This window comes from Bos indicus x Bos taurus, chromosome 7 (assembly GCF_003369695.1).
Source record: "Bos indicus x Bos taurus breed Angus x Brahman F1 hybrid chromosome 7, Bos_hybrid_MaternalHap_v2.0, whole genome shotgun sequence".
Classification (NCBI taxonomy): Eukaryota; Metazoa; Chordata; class Mammalia; order Artiodactyla; family Bovidae; genus Bos; species Bos indicus x Bos taurus.
Genome location: NC_040082.1, coordinates 2,212,146 through 2,228,934, shown reverse-complemented (window position 1 = coordinate 2,228,934; position 16,789 = coordinate 2,212,146). Strand labels below are relative to the sequence as shown.

At 37.0% G+C, this 16,789-nt stretch overlaps 1 protein-coding gene across 1 annotated transcript in view; it reads right to left on the bottom strand.

The window, feature by feature from the left end:
- Nucleotides 1-16,789, bottom strand: part of PJA2 (praja ring finger ubiquitin ligase 2) — a 72,703-nt gene that overhangs the window by 14,155 nt on the left and 41,759 nt on the right. The window contains exons 6-7 of the mRNA XM_027545472.1: nucleotides 9,772-9,957; nucleotides 3,681-3,792 (exon numbers count right to left, since the gene is read on the bottom strand). Coding sequence (XP_027401273.1) covers nucleotides 3,681-3,792; nucleotides 9,772-9,957 — 298 coding nt within the window. The remainder of the gene's footprint in view (nucleotides 1-3,680; nucleotides 3,793-9,771; nucleotides 9,958-16,789) is intronic.

The window sequence follows — 16,789 nt, the reverse complement described above, 5'->3', positions numbered from 1 at the left end:
ATCTCATCTACCACCTTTCTAAGGCCTACACCCCAGTGTATATGAAGTGCTCTGTAAATATGTGAGGATTTTCCTCAGGGCTTATGGGTATGGAGAGTCTTAAAAGACCAAATTTCCATTAACTTTCTTATGTAATCTTTCTTCAAAGGAATCTGCCTAACAATGCACCTCCAATCACAGTATCATGCTGGCTCTCCTACTCTACATTCCTTTTTTATACTCACCTTTTTTTCCACTTTATAAATAAAAGCATACTTCTTTCCCATTCAGAGGGGCAATCTGAAATACTGGGGTCAAACTAAACTATAATAACTGAATAACAAACCTTTGTGGAGGACTTCCAATTTTCCACTTTCAAAAAAAAAAAACTGAAGGAGGCTCTCAACAAGTTTTGGGGATTTTGGCAAATACCTTAGAAGAATTCAGTGACAATGCTATGATAAACTCCTTCCATCCCTACCAATTGATTTATCTGAATAAGGTTTCTCAACCTTCATTCATAAAGATGAAAAGCTGAAATAAAATTCATACTGACTTACGTCTCACTCTATAAATAAATTCACTCAATCAGAAAGGAAAAAAAAGCCTCCATGTCATTAAGAGATGCATTTCTAATGAAAGTTTACTTTATGTTTAAGTAATTATATATAAAATTTGTATGTAAGTTTGTTCTTGATCAATAGCTACCACAACAACTTTAACTCAATCTACATCAGTTTTTTTTTTATATTTAAATTCCTGAAGATATTTTTACTGCAAACTGGTATAATAGGTTAAATAATATTACTTAGGTTTTAGCTAAAAGTCTTTAGATGTCAATGTCAAGATGTACAAAGGAATGCTTAAATTTTGGGGAGACTAAGTAAAAAGTTTTAATACCACTGTTTCAAACAGTTAAAAATTTTAAGTATTTTGCTCTATTTCTCACTCAAATCTGAGAAAGATACGAGGCAAATGTTTATTGCCAATGTATTAACCAATAGCTACTACGCAAAAAGAAAGGTCAGTCTAGTATTGGAAAAATAACAGAAATGAAAACAACCACTGCCAAAAAGAGACAGGGTTGCTAAGCAACAAAAACAAAAGCAAAGCACTCAGTTTGCTTGTTATTCATACTTGTTTTTCACTTATTTACAAAATGTTAATGTTAAACTTAAAAGGAAAAATCCTCCATTATACATTATATCAGTTCATTTTTCAAAATGATTAAGTAAGTGCACGCTAGACCTAGGAAAGTAGAGATTTCTCGAGACTGACAGGAAGAAGGAAGTGTGCTGGTTCTCTAGGAGTGAAACATGTCTCAGTCAACTCCAAATAAAACAAAGCTGAGCACTCGATCTGAAGAAGCGGTTATGCTGTGGGGAGAAGGGAGACACTTAACGCCGTTGATCTGAATGAACCAGGAGGACGGATGGGTAAGAACGACTGAGAGTGTGCAGCCACGGGGCTTCCCTGAAAGCAGAGGGCGGCAGTGAGAGAGTCTAAGCTCCCTGGGTGTGCGATGCTCTTTCCCGCCTCATGTCTTTGCTGCGCAGCTACTGCCTTTACCCAGCATGACCCTAGTGACAAGCCTCTCTGGCTCTTCTTTCAAGATGCCAAATGTCACATTTCTCATTAATAACAAATAATTAAGTTTTTAATTTTCAAAACTTCTTTCTAAAGATATTACCACATTGTATGAGATCATAAACCACTAGCATAATGGGAAAGAACTATTTAAGCACTGCAAAACCAGACTCCAATACTGATATATTCCATGTGGTCACTTAAAATTTGTTTAACTCAACGAAGTTAGTAATCTTTAATCTTTACGTATTCTATTTCTGATGCAGGTTATCATGCTGTGCCAGTATTTCCGTGTCAGAATTTGGCAAGGCAAGTTATATAACCTGGGAAAAGTCCTAAGAATATATAATTCTGTCTCATGATGTTCTAACTTTTCTTCTAGTATATAGTATTTCCCCCTCTTCCAGTTTTACTGCAATATAATTGATATACAGTACCATGTAAATCTGATGTATATAGCATGATGATTTGACAGAGATAACATTATGAAACCATTATCTCAACAAGTCTAGTCAACACCCATCATCTCAATAGATGAAAAATTAAAGAAACAGAAAAAAATTATTTCCTTGTGATGAGAAATCTTAAGATTTACCCTCTTAACAATTTTCACATATAATGTCAGTATAAGCAGTGTTAACTACATTTATCATGTTGTACATCACATCTCCAGTAGTCATTTATTGTGTGTTGCTGCTGCTGCTAAGTCGCTTCAGTCGTGTCCAACTCTGTGCGACCCCAGAGACGGCAGCCCACCAGGCTCCCCCATCCCTGGGATTCTCCAGGCAAGAACACTGGAGTGGGTTGCCATTTCCTTCTCCAATGCATGAAGGTGAAAAGTGAAAGTGATGTCGCTCAGTCGTGTCCGACTCTTAGCGACCCCATGGACTGCAGCCCACCAGGCTTCTCCATCCAAGGGATTTTCCAGGCAAGAGTACTGGAGTGGGGTGCCATTGCCTTCTCCACATTTATTGTGTAACTGGGAGTTTATGCTTCTGACTGCCTTCATCCAATTCCTGCTTCCCCACAACCCCTAGCCTCTAGTAACCACAAACCTCATCTCTTTTCCTGAGTTTGTTTGTTTTCAATGTATAACTGACCTACAACAGTGTATTAGTTCACTAGTACACTACCAACACAGTGATGGGGCATTTCTATACATTTCAAAATGAGCACCACGATGCACAGTATTTCTCCCATAATCACTTTGAGAAAAACATACACTATAAAGAGTAACTAAGAGCGATATCTCCGTGGATGACAACACACACCTCAGTGACGCCAAAGCAGAGGGAACCTGTGTGTGCACATGCGTGTGTGTGTCGTGTGCAGGTGAACAGGTCTGTCTCTATTTCCTACTTTTCAAATCTAGTCTCATGGGGTTTCAAGATAAGATACCATAACAGTGTTCCTGAAAGTCCTCTTTTTGACTCATTCGTGTAATTACCATTCCTCCACTGGAAATCACCATGGAGACAGTGTTTAAAAGACTTCTTAACAACGACATTCACTGGTGCAATGCAAGTTCCCAAACGTGAAAAAGCTTGGGCTTTCAACCACAGGCAAATACGATTTTGAAGAGCTGTTTTGTGTTTTGGTCAAACAAGGCAAAGAAGGCAAGACAAAGAGGCACACAGTGTGCATGTGTGTGAGCCTGTGCACGCGTGTGGGGACGAGGGGAGTGAATTTTCCAACTGCATTAAGCAGCCAGATAGATTCAGAAGCCATACAAACCAAAAAAGGGAAGTAATTTGAAATGTATCTTTAGATATCTTTAATTTCATTTAACAAATATACTTGTGTGTATGTGTATAAAAAATATTCAGATTCACAGACCTGTATAATTCAATAGAAGAAGTGTATTTCCTAAATGTAAACAAAACAAATACTATATTCTGCAGTAGATATTGGAAAATACTGTAATTTCAGGCAAATGGGCAGGATGTCAAGTATAATTTATATACACACACTGAACCACTACTCAGTAATTGTTATTATATTGGCAAGAAAATTATTCACCTTTTCTTGAAAGCAGTTTAGTAAAATCTTTAATTTTTATCACTGTGCATCCCACCCACCATGTACCATGTATGGGTACCAGAGCACTAAAATACCTCCATAGCCTGGGCTAAGCGCTCTTCCAGTGCCATGTAAGTAAGGAACTGAGGATCCACGTAAGAAATAGCTTCAGCAACTCCGAGTCCATCTGCGAAGCCATCAAACAAGCTGGGGAAAAAAAAAAAAAGTACAAGCGTGATTTGGGAAATCTTAATGGTGAAGACATAATTATACATCAGCATACTGACAAGCCAATAAACACACAAGCAGAAAACCTTACAGTATTTTAATATAACCTTACGGGGTGAGGGGCGAGAAGAACCCAACAGGAAATTAAATGCTGGGTGTAAGGAGTTAAGATACCATTCCCATCCCTAACAGGCTGCCACACTCACTGCACAAAGTTTGTAAGAAAATTCTCTGCTGTTTCTAGTTCTAGTTCTGGGAACCGTGTATGGCTGGGATAAAGGTAATACTTTTTATCTACTAATTCTTTCCCATGTCTTTCCCCTTTATTTTGGTTTCCAATTTGAATTTTGGTGAGAACATGATAAGAATTACTCCATCTATTTTAATTCCATCACTGGTCAAAACCTCTTTTTCTTCTCTTACCTTGTACTGCTTAATCACTCTGGCATAAGAATCCTTTATTTTCTCAAGTTTTTCTCATTAATTTCCCTTCTATTTTTCTAAGGACTAGGGTTTCTCCCTTATCATTCAGTTTGAAAAAGATCTGAGCTCTTAACTGCTCACTTCTATTACTCTGAAGGTTGTAAGCCACTTGAAGAAAATGTTATGTCTTAATCTGGTTCTCATCTTTTCCCCTCCATCTTTATATATACACAGATTCCTCCCTTTCCTCTAGTTCTTAGAAATACTAAATACTTCAAGATTCAGAAAACATAAGATATCCTCAGTCATCTTTCTAAATCTTGTTCCGCTGGAATTCCATCCCTTCGATTATCCTTTCTGCAGATAATTCCTAAGCCTCTACCTAATTCCAAACTCTCTCTTGAGTTCTTGACCTATATTTTTAGTTTTCTGTGGGGCACTTTACCTCAATGAACTCCTACCACCTTGAATTCAACATCTCTAAAACTGGGCTTATTTTGTCTAGTTAAAGACAAGCTTCTGTTGACCTCCACATTCTTATCAGAAACTGACTATCACAGTGAGTAACACCCAGTGACTTATGCTAGCTCAGAATAGTTATGATGTGCCTCCATTAAAATGACAAATCTATATCAAATATCTTAAGTATTTCTATGAAGAATGTATTAAAACTTGGCAGTATCTAGAAATCACCAGACATCATACGGTACAAAAGGAATGGGCATTTTCATACAATCACAGATTTTAGAATTAGAATTAAAACTTAGATTACTGAATCCAACCTTCTTTGCACTATTAACTCCTTCATCTATCAGTGAGATATAGGGCAGAGAGGAAGAATCTTGGAGTCAGACAGGAATTTAATGTCACATTCAACTGAATTATTGTTAAACAATATGAAATTTTTATTGGGTTGTTACTGTTTATCTATAAAACAAATTAGATGAGTAAATGCACACAGGTGCTGTGCAGAGATGGCACCAGATTAGGCATTCAAGAAACAGCAGAACCACTTCCTCCATGCAGGAAACACACTGCTTTCTAAGCAGGTGCATGTGGTATAGGAGAACCCTCATTAGAAGTTTGAAATATATGAATTAAGTGCTCTAGTTCTGCCTGCTGAAGCAACACAAACTATGTCCCCTTTCCTCTTTCAAATGATAAGAATTAATTATCCCCTAATAATTCTTTTCTTGTCTAAGCTAAACAAATCTAGACACTCAGAGCATAATTTGCTTGTAATCTGGTAACTGAAGAACGATCAGTGAACATTAAAAATTCCAGTATTGTTTACTTGGTAAACACCATGGTAACAACTGTCTCAGATAAGAAGCACCAGGGACATTAAAACAAGTAGTTTGGGAGGAAACAGGTTGTCTTCCCACTCAATGCTCATTTAACTATAAAGGTAAAAATGGTGATGAACTCTGAGAGAGAACCTTCACCAAGTGATCAGGATGAAGGCCATCACGGGACGATTCGACACCATGTGCCTTCTGACACGCACTGAGAACAGAACCCTGCTCCTATGGTCTGCCTGCTAACGCCGTGCAACTCACACCTAACTATGTCATCAGACAAAATGAACCTAAGAGTCATTGCCGGAGTCCAGCTCCAGCAGTCAGGGAATCAGCCTTGAAGGGATGAGCAGCATTGGTGAAGAATGATGTAGCCTCTGACTTGAGGTATGGGGCTACATGTTTATTTCAAGCATCAGGTCTTCTTTTATACTTTGACAAAAGCATTAGGTCAGAGGTTTGACACTTTCAGTTCCACCTCACCCAGATTTATTATTTCATTGTTGCCCTTCAAACAGAGTTCCTGCTTCAGGGATTCTCAGAATGATGTTTACTTGTGATTACATTGTAACTCATGCTTATGTCTGGGCTGCATACCACATCCCTCAGTTTATTTCTTATCTTTCTAAATCCTGCTTGCCCCTAGTATCCTAAGCTCACTATCTCCTAAAAAGGCTTCTAACTATTCTTAATTATTCTTAAACCCTAAACTCAGCAAACTTTCTTTGCCATAAACACTCCCCTCACAAACAGGTCTCAGATAACAATCCTTCCCACGGCCTCAAGCTGCAGCCTACGTGCTCATCCTGGAACATTCTTTGTAAAGATCCTTGAACAAATGTCAATGGTTACTTTATAGATTATTTTCTGGGCACAACTGCAGAAGGCTTTGTGCTTTCTCATGCTTCTCTCAAGAACAATAAGCACCTTAACATTCTTTCCAGCCAACTTAACCGAAGAAAGGAAAGAACAAGTCAGACTCACAAAACCTAACTCCTTCATCCCAGAACTGTGCCTGTGGGATGAGGAGAGGGGGTTGGGTGCCTCCATTTTGTCAGTAATGCCTAACGTGGCTCCCGACAAGTCATTCTACAAAATAAGCTGCCTGTACTTTTAAAAATACCAAATTCATAAAAAACTAAGACTGAGGAAATGTTTCAGATTAAAAGAAATTAAAGAAAACATGTTAAGTAATATATCTTAGATTGCATCAGAAAAAATTTCTCTAATGGCATTAGTGGGACAATTATAGATATTTGAACAGGTCTGTAGATTAGAATAGTACTTGTATTAGTGTTGATTTTCTGATTTTTATAATGTTACTGTATAAGAAAATCTTCCCGTTTTAATGAAATTCATTCTAGGTGATTCATAAGTAAAGAGGCAATCATGTTTACAACTTACTAAATGCGTCAGAAAAAAATATAAATAAAGGAAAGAATGGCAACATGAACGTGGTAAATGTTAATATTTACAGAATCTTAGTGAAAGGTATATGGGAATTTTCTGTACTACTGTCTGCCGTTTTTCTGTAAGTCTGAAATAATTTCAAGAGTTTTAAAAATTCTACTCTTAAACCATAGCCATAAAGAATTAATTTCTCACAATCTAATTAGGTTAATTATCATCCCAATTTCTTATTAGGTTGATAATTATTAAAAAATAATAATGGTAACCCAATTTCTAACCAAGAGAAAGCTTAAACTGTTATCAAAGAATAAATGGTACATTTGGGATGTGTCTAAATCTAAAATCTATGTTTTTTGCACATCAACTCCTACCACACAAATCCATGAAAGAGTCTCTGGTTATCCTATAGCATTTCTGTGACTTAATGAACATTAACAAACAAGCAAGCAACTTTTGATAGAGGATTTTTTCCATTTTCCTTTAAGCTATAATAAAAAACCAAAGACTTTAATTTTTTTTTCTATGCAGAGGCAAAACTGAAAAGAAAAAAAAAAAACAAACGTTAAATTTTGGAGTTACATAAGAATTGCTGCTGTTCACCATGGCCATTCGTTTAAGATGCCAAAATGACATGCTATTTTAATGTGAAAATCAAACCATATTTTTACCTTATCAACATTTAGCTACTACAACATAAATCGAACAGAATACCACCAAAGCAAATAATGAGGTGTTGCCATATTTAGACAAAATTAAAAGCAGTAACTTCAAAAATTTTGTCTTAAAAATCAAGGCTAAATTGGTTTCCTGGAGAAGGCAATGGTACCCCACTCCAGTACTCTTGCTGGAAAATCCATGGACAGAGGAGCCTGGTAGGCTGCAGTCCATGGGGTCGCTAAGAGTCGGGAACGACTGAGCGACTTCACTTTCACTTTTCACCTTCATGCACTGGAGAAGGAAATGGCAACCCACTCCAGTGTTCTTGCCTGGAGAATCCCAGGGACGGGGGAGCCCGGTGGGCTGCCGTCTATGGAGTCACACAGAGTCGGACACGACTGAATCGACTTAGCAGCAGCAGTAGCAAATTGGTTTCCATATTAGAAAAAAACAAACTACTTTGAAGCTTCACAACTTGGGAGCAATCAGTAATGTCTTCACAAGCTTCATACAACAGCCATATCCTCTTAATACCACAGCCATATCCTCTTAATACAATAGCCATATCCAGAACAGTCGTCAATGAATTAGAAGCTTTCAATAAAGACCTCAATCATCTCTTCAAATTTTTATGGGAAACCTTTTTTGAAGGTTATTTAGAAATATATATATCAAGATCTTAAAAAATATCATGTTAGTAATACCATCTCTTATTAATCTGTCCTAAAGAAACAATCTGATGTACAGATCAAGTTTTATTGGTGAAAAATTTACTGCACTATTTCAATAAGGAAATAATCAAGTAAATTTTCATGCTTCTGTAGGATGGAGCATTTATACAGTATTTCTCACATGAAACCATAAGTGTCTCCCAACATGCTCAGATGATGCTGAATAGACAATCCTGCTGAGCACTGTCAGAAATGACTGTGCATAATGTCATCAGGAAAAAAGTCAGGGTGAGCAAGCTCAGTAAGAGGGGAGTGGGCAGACCTGAAGGAGGGGAGAAGCAAAGGGGGTGCTCAAGGTCAAGACGAGGACCAGGTGAGGCCATTGATTCCATTCTGCTCGGGAAGACAGAAAACAGGTCTCAGAAGAGAGCCTGTAGGATGAATTTCAAACTAACTGTGTGGCTGTGAGGAAACCCCACTTCTGCTCCTGTAACAGGTCACTGAGGTCTGCTCTGACTCTTCCCCTAGGGAGGGAGAAAAGGGTCAGCGAGGAGAATCATGGAGACACTGCTTCGTGTCTGGAACAATTTAGAGAAGTACAAAGAAAAACATTCAGAAAGAGAGACTGAAGGCACAAAGGAGGCCTTAAAAACATATCACCAGGGGTCTGAATGAGCTTTCCTTACCTTATTTTTCTAAATTTTCTGTAATGGAATTTTAACTGGAAAAATAAGACAAATTCTTAAAAATATATCTGTGCAGAGAAGAAAATAAGGGTAGTATCAAGCCATAATTTTTTCCAGAAAAAGTAACAAAAACAGAGTAGCTGGAACATTCTCTCTACATCTCAGTCATTATTCCAGAGGGCTGTGCACACTTGAAAAAAAAGTCTAAGTTTATAAACCAAAATAGATAAATTCTGATCATTCTATCACAAGCAGTAACAATTCTATAATCCATTTAATGTATATGTTACTTTTATTTGAAGCTCACTATTCTTTGCAGCATCAAGTAAATTTAATCCATTCAACATCTCTGGGAAGGTACAACTACATTTTGCAAATACAGAAGGAAAACTACAGTCTTGATTCTTCTGATTCAATCACAGGTTTCGAAATTCAAGTAGTATTCATCATGGACTTTTATTTTTTACAGGGTTATATTAAGTGCTATATTAAGGGGATCAGAACACACAATATATATTTGTCATAAAAAATTTCTTAACACCAAATTTAAAAGTCAGAAACCTCAAACAAGTATGTAAATAACTAGGATACAAGGTAAGCATCCGTAGAGTTAATGGTCAAAGAAGGAAGAGGTCAATGACTAGAGTTCATGTAGGAAGCAATATCTGAAATGAGCTTGGAAGGAGAGGAAGACTGACAGATGAGAAAAATCAAAATATTTCTTAGGTATCAGAGATGCAGTTTTCATAATTTAGAATCATGAACGAATTCTACTCAGTCAACAGTGAGCACGGTACGCACTGTGCTACATACCTCCAGTCCACATCCAAGTCTTCACTCACACTGGAGTCATCCTCAAGGTTATTGTTACCGTCCAACATGAAAGCTTCTGGCTGTGCAAATTCATTAGCGGGCTCATTCCCTTCATCACTGCTGCTTTCATTGACTTCATTATACTGTAACCAAGGAATTTCTCCCTCTTCCAAGGATGTTTGTTCCCTAATGCAAACATTTTCATGGAAGAAAAAATATTATGATTTTAAAACATATCATAAATTTTTTCTTTAAAGAGCTCTCTTAGTGCAAGTAGATACTTCATTTGAATTCTAAATTCTTGGTACTTACATGATTCTAAAAAATCTGCCTTCTTTAGATGTGAATCTGTTTATTTGATATATATTATCTATACTCTCACTATTTTCTTTTTGCAGGAGAAGAAAGAAAAACTCACCCTAGGTAATCTGAATCATTAAGTCCCAATCTTGAGTAGCTCCCCTCAGTTACAGTAAGGCCACGTTGCTCAGCCTGGCCTACAAACCCTGCAAAGCAGGAGCCCGCCTCTGGGCATGCCACCCCGACCCCTTCATTGCTCTCCCGCTGCTCTCTCCCCTCCTGGAGCTGTGGAGCTCAGCCCGCCTTTCGGACACCCCCTCCACGTGAAAGGCGCTTTCCACCAGGCATGTGCACGGCCACTCCCCTGCCTGCTGCTCAGACCATAGGCACTGTCGCTGCTTCAAGGGAAGCCTGCGTGACCACTCATTTTAAGCAGCTCACCAGCCACTGCTGATACAGCATTCTGCTTATTTTCCTTATAGACCTTCCTTTTACTTATCATTTTCTTATTTACTATTAGTCATTCTTCCACTAGAAAATAAGCTAACAGAAACAGCGGTAGACAAATCAACGACACAGATAAAGAAAAGAAGAAAAATGAAAGTAGGGGAAAAGAGCACTTGATAAATGACACTGAGACAACTGGGAACACACATGGGGGAGGGAGGGACGTTACATTTTGATGTCATTATTTAGCCTTAAATAAATTCCAGATCTATTTTATAAAAATGCATGCCTGCCTTCAATATCTCTAAAAAACACAAGTACTAGAAGAACCACAAGAGAAATTTCCACAAAAATCTCAGTGTTGTTCTAAACATGATGCAAAATTTTGAAGCCAAAGATAAACTGATTGCTAAATTTCACAACATACACACTGAAGACAATGCTCATGGAAAAGCCAAAACACAAAGAACTTGGACATGAAGACCAAACTGAGGAAAATTAATAATTACAATACATAAGAAAAAACGGCATTTCAAGGCTGCAAACACTGAACAAAAGCTACTTTCAAATTTACAAATAAGACAATTATACTGTTAGAATTTTCTTATCCATTTTATTTGACAAAAAATACCTTTTAGTATACCAAAAGGAGGTTAAATAATATAGTCGTAGCAAAGTTTCATTTTAGTTTGGGTTCAAGATGAGAAATGTTGTACAACAATTTATGTATCTCAACTTGAAGAACAGCTAATTAGAACTCTATTCATTGTAACGTGCAAATTTAACTTTAGGGATAAAAACATTTATGAAAGAGATGTAGACAATGCCCACATATAAGAAACAACACATTTTAAATATAAAGAAACTATCTCCTTCTATACCTAAATCCATAAATGTTTAATTTCTGCTCCTCAACTACACTTCATAATAACATACTTATATGATTCAGTCTAATAAAACGAGAGAAATGAGCATACCAAAATATGCTTATTTTGTTAAAGTTTTAATGTCTAATACATAAAGACAGTACATGCTTTCTTGTGCATAATTTAGTTTCAGTAAAATTAAGCCTCAAACAGTTTTAAAGTACAGATCAAACTAAAAATCCCTGCACAGCAGACCTCTCTTCTCAGCTTTCTGAGAGTACCTGGCACAGTGTCCTCTAACTCTCCTGGGACTCACTTGCCTCCCCCTAGACTGGCAGCTTCTCAAGGGCATAACACGTTGTTGTGTCTCCTCATTACCCTGGAGGAGGGCATGGCAACCCACTGCAGTGTTTCTGCCTGGGGAATCCAATGGACAGGGGAGCCTGGTGGACTTCTGTCCATGGGGTCACAGAGTCGGACACGCCTGAGCAACTGAGCCCAGTGCACACGTTAGAGCCTTACTCCCTGTAACATGTGCTTGACACTTAATAGGTTCTCTCTCTGTGTTGCAAATATAATAATAAACCCTTGAAAAATAAATATTTTAAAAGTCAAATAATTTAGAGATTAAGCCTAGAATAGTCCTTGGAAATGTCTGTTATTTCAATATACACCTACAAGAAGTACATTTCTTTTTATTATACGGCTATCAAAATGACTGTTACGCTGTAATTCAGATATCTAACATAAAACTCAAATACACGGTTGAAAATTATTCAGTACGAGAAATATTAATTTATGAGTTTTTTTAATTCAAAGAAGAAAACTAACAAAAATTATTCTGAATCTAAATGATAATGTCATTAATACTCTTTCAACTTTATAAATAATCCTTGGCTACATATTTTGTTTAAACATTTGTTTCTCTCTTTCACAACTCATTACAAAACAGCTGCAGAAACAGAAAATAAGGGCTATGTGGCATATGCTCTCAACATGTTACACAAAGGCCATTCACCATTTAACAAGATCGATCAGGCTAGAAGAGTGGCACTGTGGTTGGACGGAGTTGGCCTGACAGTGTAACAAAAGGAATTTTGATCTTAAAAAAAAAAAAAAAAATTGAACAACAGGACACCAGAAGTACCCAGGACCAGCTGTTGCCTCCCCAGAGCTACAATGCAGGAGTCTCTGATCCTAGAGGCCCTCTTCCTGAGCTCTGGATCATCTTCTCAAGAATCTCACTTACCTTTGCTCTAATCATCAGTAAGTTACTTTCTCCTTGAACATTCTATAAGCAAACAATCATGCTTCTAGGTTTTTAGGGGTGAGGACAACCCTTTTCTAGGCCTAAAATCCACGTGGAATCTCTTCCTTTTTGTAAAGAACTGGGTATCTCCATTTCCTCGTCTTCGATTCCCTTTATTTTTTAATTCCTTTTTTTTCCCAAATGCAAAATATATACAACCTATTTTAGTTATATAGTATATTATATTGAACAATCAGAGCCAGCCACCCAAGCCAGGAACTAGAACATCAGCACTGACTAGCACATACCTTGTGTTCTATACTTTCTCTATCCCCTTCGCCTGACACTCCAGAGCAAAGTTCAGTTCAGTTTAGTCGCTCAGTCGTGTTCGACTCTTTGCGACCCCATGAATCGCGGCACGCCGGGCCTCCCTGTCCATCACCAACTCCCGGAGTTCACTCAGACTCATGACCATAGAGTCAGTGATGCCATCCAGCTATCTCATCCTCTGTCGTCCCCTTCTCCTCCTGCCCCCAATCCCTCCCAGCATCAGAGTCTTTTCCAATGAGTCAACTCTTCGCATGAGGTGGCCAAAGTACTGGAGTTTCAGCTTTAGCATTATTCCTTCCAAAGAACACCCAGGGCTGATCTCCTTCAGGATGGACTGGTTGGATCTCTTTGCAGTCCAAGGGACTCTCAAGAGTCTTCTCCAACACCACAGTTCAAAGGCATCAATTCTTCGGCGCTCAGCCTTCTTCACAGTCCAACTCTCACATCCATACATGACCACTGGAAAAACCATAGCCTTGACTAGACGAACCTTTGTTGGCAAAGTAATGTCTCTGCTTTTCAGTATGCTATCTAGGTTGGTCATAACTTTCCTTCCAAGGAGTAAGCGTCTTTTAATTTCATGGCTGCAGTCACCATCTGCAGTGATTTTGGAGCCCCAAAAAATAAAGTCTGACACTGTTTCCACTGTTTCCCCATCTATTTCCCATGAAGTGATGGGACCAGATGCCAAAGTACCATCATGTTAATGCTGTTTTCATTCCATTGCTTCTGAAAGATGTTTTCACTATTTTTTTATACTTAAATAAGATATTTACTACTGCCTGTTTTTAAACTTTATGAAATAGGTATGATACACATTTTCCCAGGAATGGTTATTCTCTCTCAGCATTCTATCTTTAAGATTCATCCATGTTTCTATATGTAACTATGGCTCATTCATTACCTCTGCTGTGTAATACTCTATGTATGAATACATTAATTTTTCTTATTAATACTTGGGTAATAATATCCACCTCAACAAGCAGTGTGTAGGAACTGATTCACATCCTCCAAAACACCCGACGCTGCTGATACAATAGGTGATTAAAAGAAGACGCCCCCTTGTGACCCCTTTTTTGTTGTTATTTTTTGGCTGCACCACACAGCATGTGGGATCTTAGTGCCCCGACCAGGGACTGAACCTGCACTCCCTGCATTAGAAGCACAGAGTCCTAACCACAAGACCACCAGGGAAGCCCCCCTCCTTGTGTTCTTAGTGCACACTCCCTGATTGCTAATGATCTAAGCATCTTTTGATATTTTTAATTCACCGTTAATATTTCCCTTCAGTGAATTATTTGCTCAAGGTTTGATCATTTTACAATCAGACTAAGTCTTGCTTCCTGATTTCTAGCTCACTATGCACTCTGCACATTAAGACCTTATACTGTACGTACAGTTTCCTAATTTGGTTCTCTCCTTTTCTATCTTTGTTATCTTTTATTAATCTCCCATCCTGCCATGCTAACACTTCCTCCTCATTGGCCATAGAAATGGTACACTTGTCTTACTCCTGATCTTAAGGGGGAAGTTTTTTTTAATGCTTCTTTATTGAAAATCATTTCTATTTTTTTAGATAGGTTTTATGAGGAATCTATCTCATAGGAAATTCTGTTCTGATCTTAGTTTCCGAATTTTTATCATGATGAGATGCTGAACATTACAAGTGATTTTTTTTTCCCCTACAGAAAAAAAAAAATCTACAGAATCTGTCATTTGAATTTTCTCCTGTATTTTGCTAATGTGGTGATAACATTGACAGGTATTCTACATGAAACTACTTTTACATACCTGGAATAAACTCAAATTGGTAACTGAATTTCACCTGTTAAAAAAATACACTTAACAAATTCAGATTTCCAATAATTCTGTTTAGGAGTCTGATGTATACTTTAATGAATTAAATAAGCTTATAATTTCCTTCACACACTCTTTTGGTACTAGGGTTATACTGGCCTTATTTGAACGACTTGGAGAAATAGTTCTTTTCTCATTCTCTTGAAGAGTAGTATGATATGACCTTTGAAAGTCTAGAGAGAATTTAAGAGAATTCAGCTCTAAAACCATTTGGATCAGTTGTTTTCTCCATGGAAAGATTATAAACCACTGATTACATATCTGTAATAGTTACCATATTATTTAGGGCAGTGATGAATTCTATTTTTCTAGGAATTTGTCAACTTCTAAGTTTTCAAATGCACTGATCTAAGTTCACAGTGTTCTTCTTGGTCCATACGACCTTCACTGGTTTTGCAGCTCTGCCCCCATCTGCATGCCCACATCATGCATCTGTGTCATCTTCATTCTCCTAGTGCAATGTCTTCTTGTCTGTATCTGCTTCTGGCTTCTTTAATTCTCTCTACTGTTATTGTTTTCTAATTACGTTGACTTTTGTTCTTATTTTCTCTAACTCTGATTCTTATCTTACCTTAGTTTATTTATTCTAATAATCCTTTTCTATGCATAGCTACTCCATCTTCAGCTTTTGTTTTTTTTCTAACATAAGTATTTATAAATTTACCTGTAAATATCAATTTCATTATAATCCCACAGTTTTTGATTGGTGGTATTTTCATTATCATTGAGTTGCATGCTTTTTGAACTTCTAGAATGATTTCTTCTTTGTCCTACTGGTTTTTCAGAAGGACAGATAATTTCAAATGCAAAGGGGGTTTTATATAACATACATGTATTATTTATTTATAAAATTAATTGCATTATGGTCAGAGAAAATGGTCTGCAGGATACTGATTCTTCGAAATGTGTTAATCTGTGCTTTGCAGTCTATAGTACACGTTCACTTTTTGTGTGTTTTTGTATTCCACAGCATGCAGTGTTCATTAAACCATGTTTAAATGAGTTGCTCAAATCTGCAATTAATTTTTTGTATCCATTAATTAGAAATTCAGAAAGGTATTTAAAATTGTTCTAATATGACAGACAATCTGTCAATATTCTCTAGTTTGATTAAATTTTGATTTATATCTTTTGAGTCTATTTTATTAGGTACATTCAAGTTTAAACCTGCTACATTTTACTGGAAAATTGGACTTATTACGTAGTGACCGTCACCCTCCCCAATAATGCTTTCTGTCTTTAAGTCTACTTTGCTAATGCTAGTATGATTAGTCCATTTTCTTTTAGTTAGTATTTCCCTGAAGTATGATTTTCTGTCCTTTAACTTTCAATCTTTCTGTATGCTAATGCTTTAAGTGTGGGTTTTATAAACAACATTTAACTTAAAAAATCTAACTGATTTGAAGCTTTATCTTCCACAAGCAGAGAGTAAACAGTTTATATTTGTTACAGAACTTTTTCTCAAGTGCTTTTTTTAATCTCTATTTTTCTTCCATGTTTTAAGGCTTTTTTTTCCTTTCTTTATTGTTATTTGGATTGACTTTAAATGTTATTTTTCCATGTCTCAAGTTTCTTTTTTCCTTGTATACAGGTTTCTAACACATATACTCTGTATTTATTCTTATAATGGCTACCCTTAAAATTTTACCGTACAAATTTACCTTATGTCAAAAGCTAACTTTCAGACCTCTCCCAAACTATACACTTCAATGCTGATCTTTTCCATCAACTGAAACACTACTGCTGTACAGCGTATTAGCTCTGCCCTTCTCACCAACTGCCTTCTGTTTTTTAAAATCAAATTACTGCATTTTTTATTACAGGATACTGATGCAAGCACTAGATGACTTCCTATGTGTCTCTGTTTGTGCTCATGTATCTGTACATCTAACTACAATTCAGGACACTTTCCTTAAACTTATAAGCTAAATATCCACATGTCTCCTGCCATCTACAATGCATGTCTAAC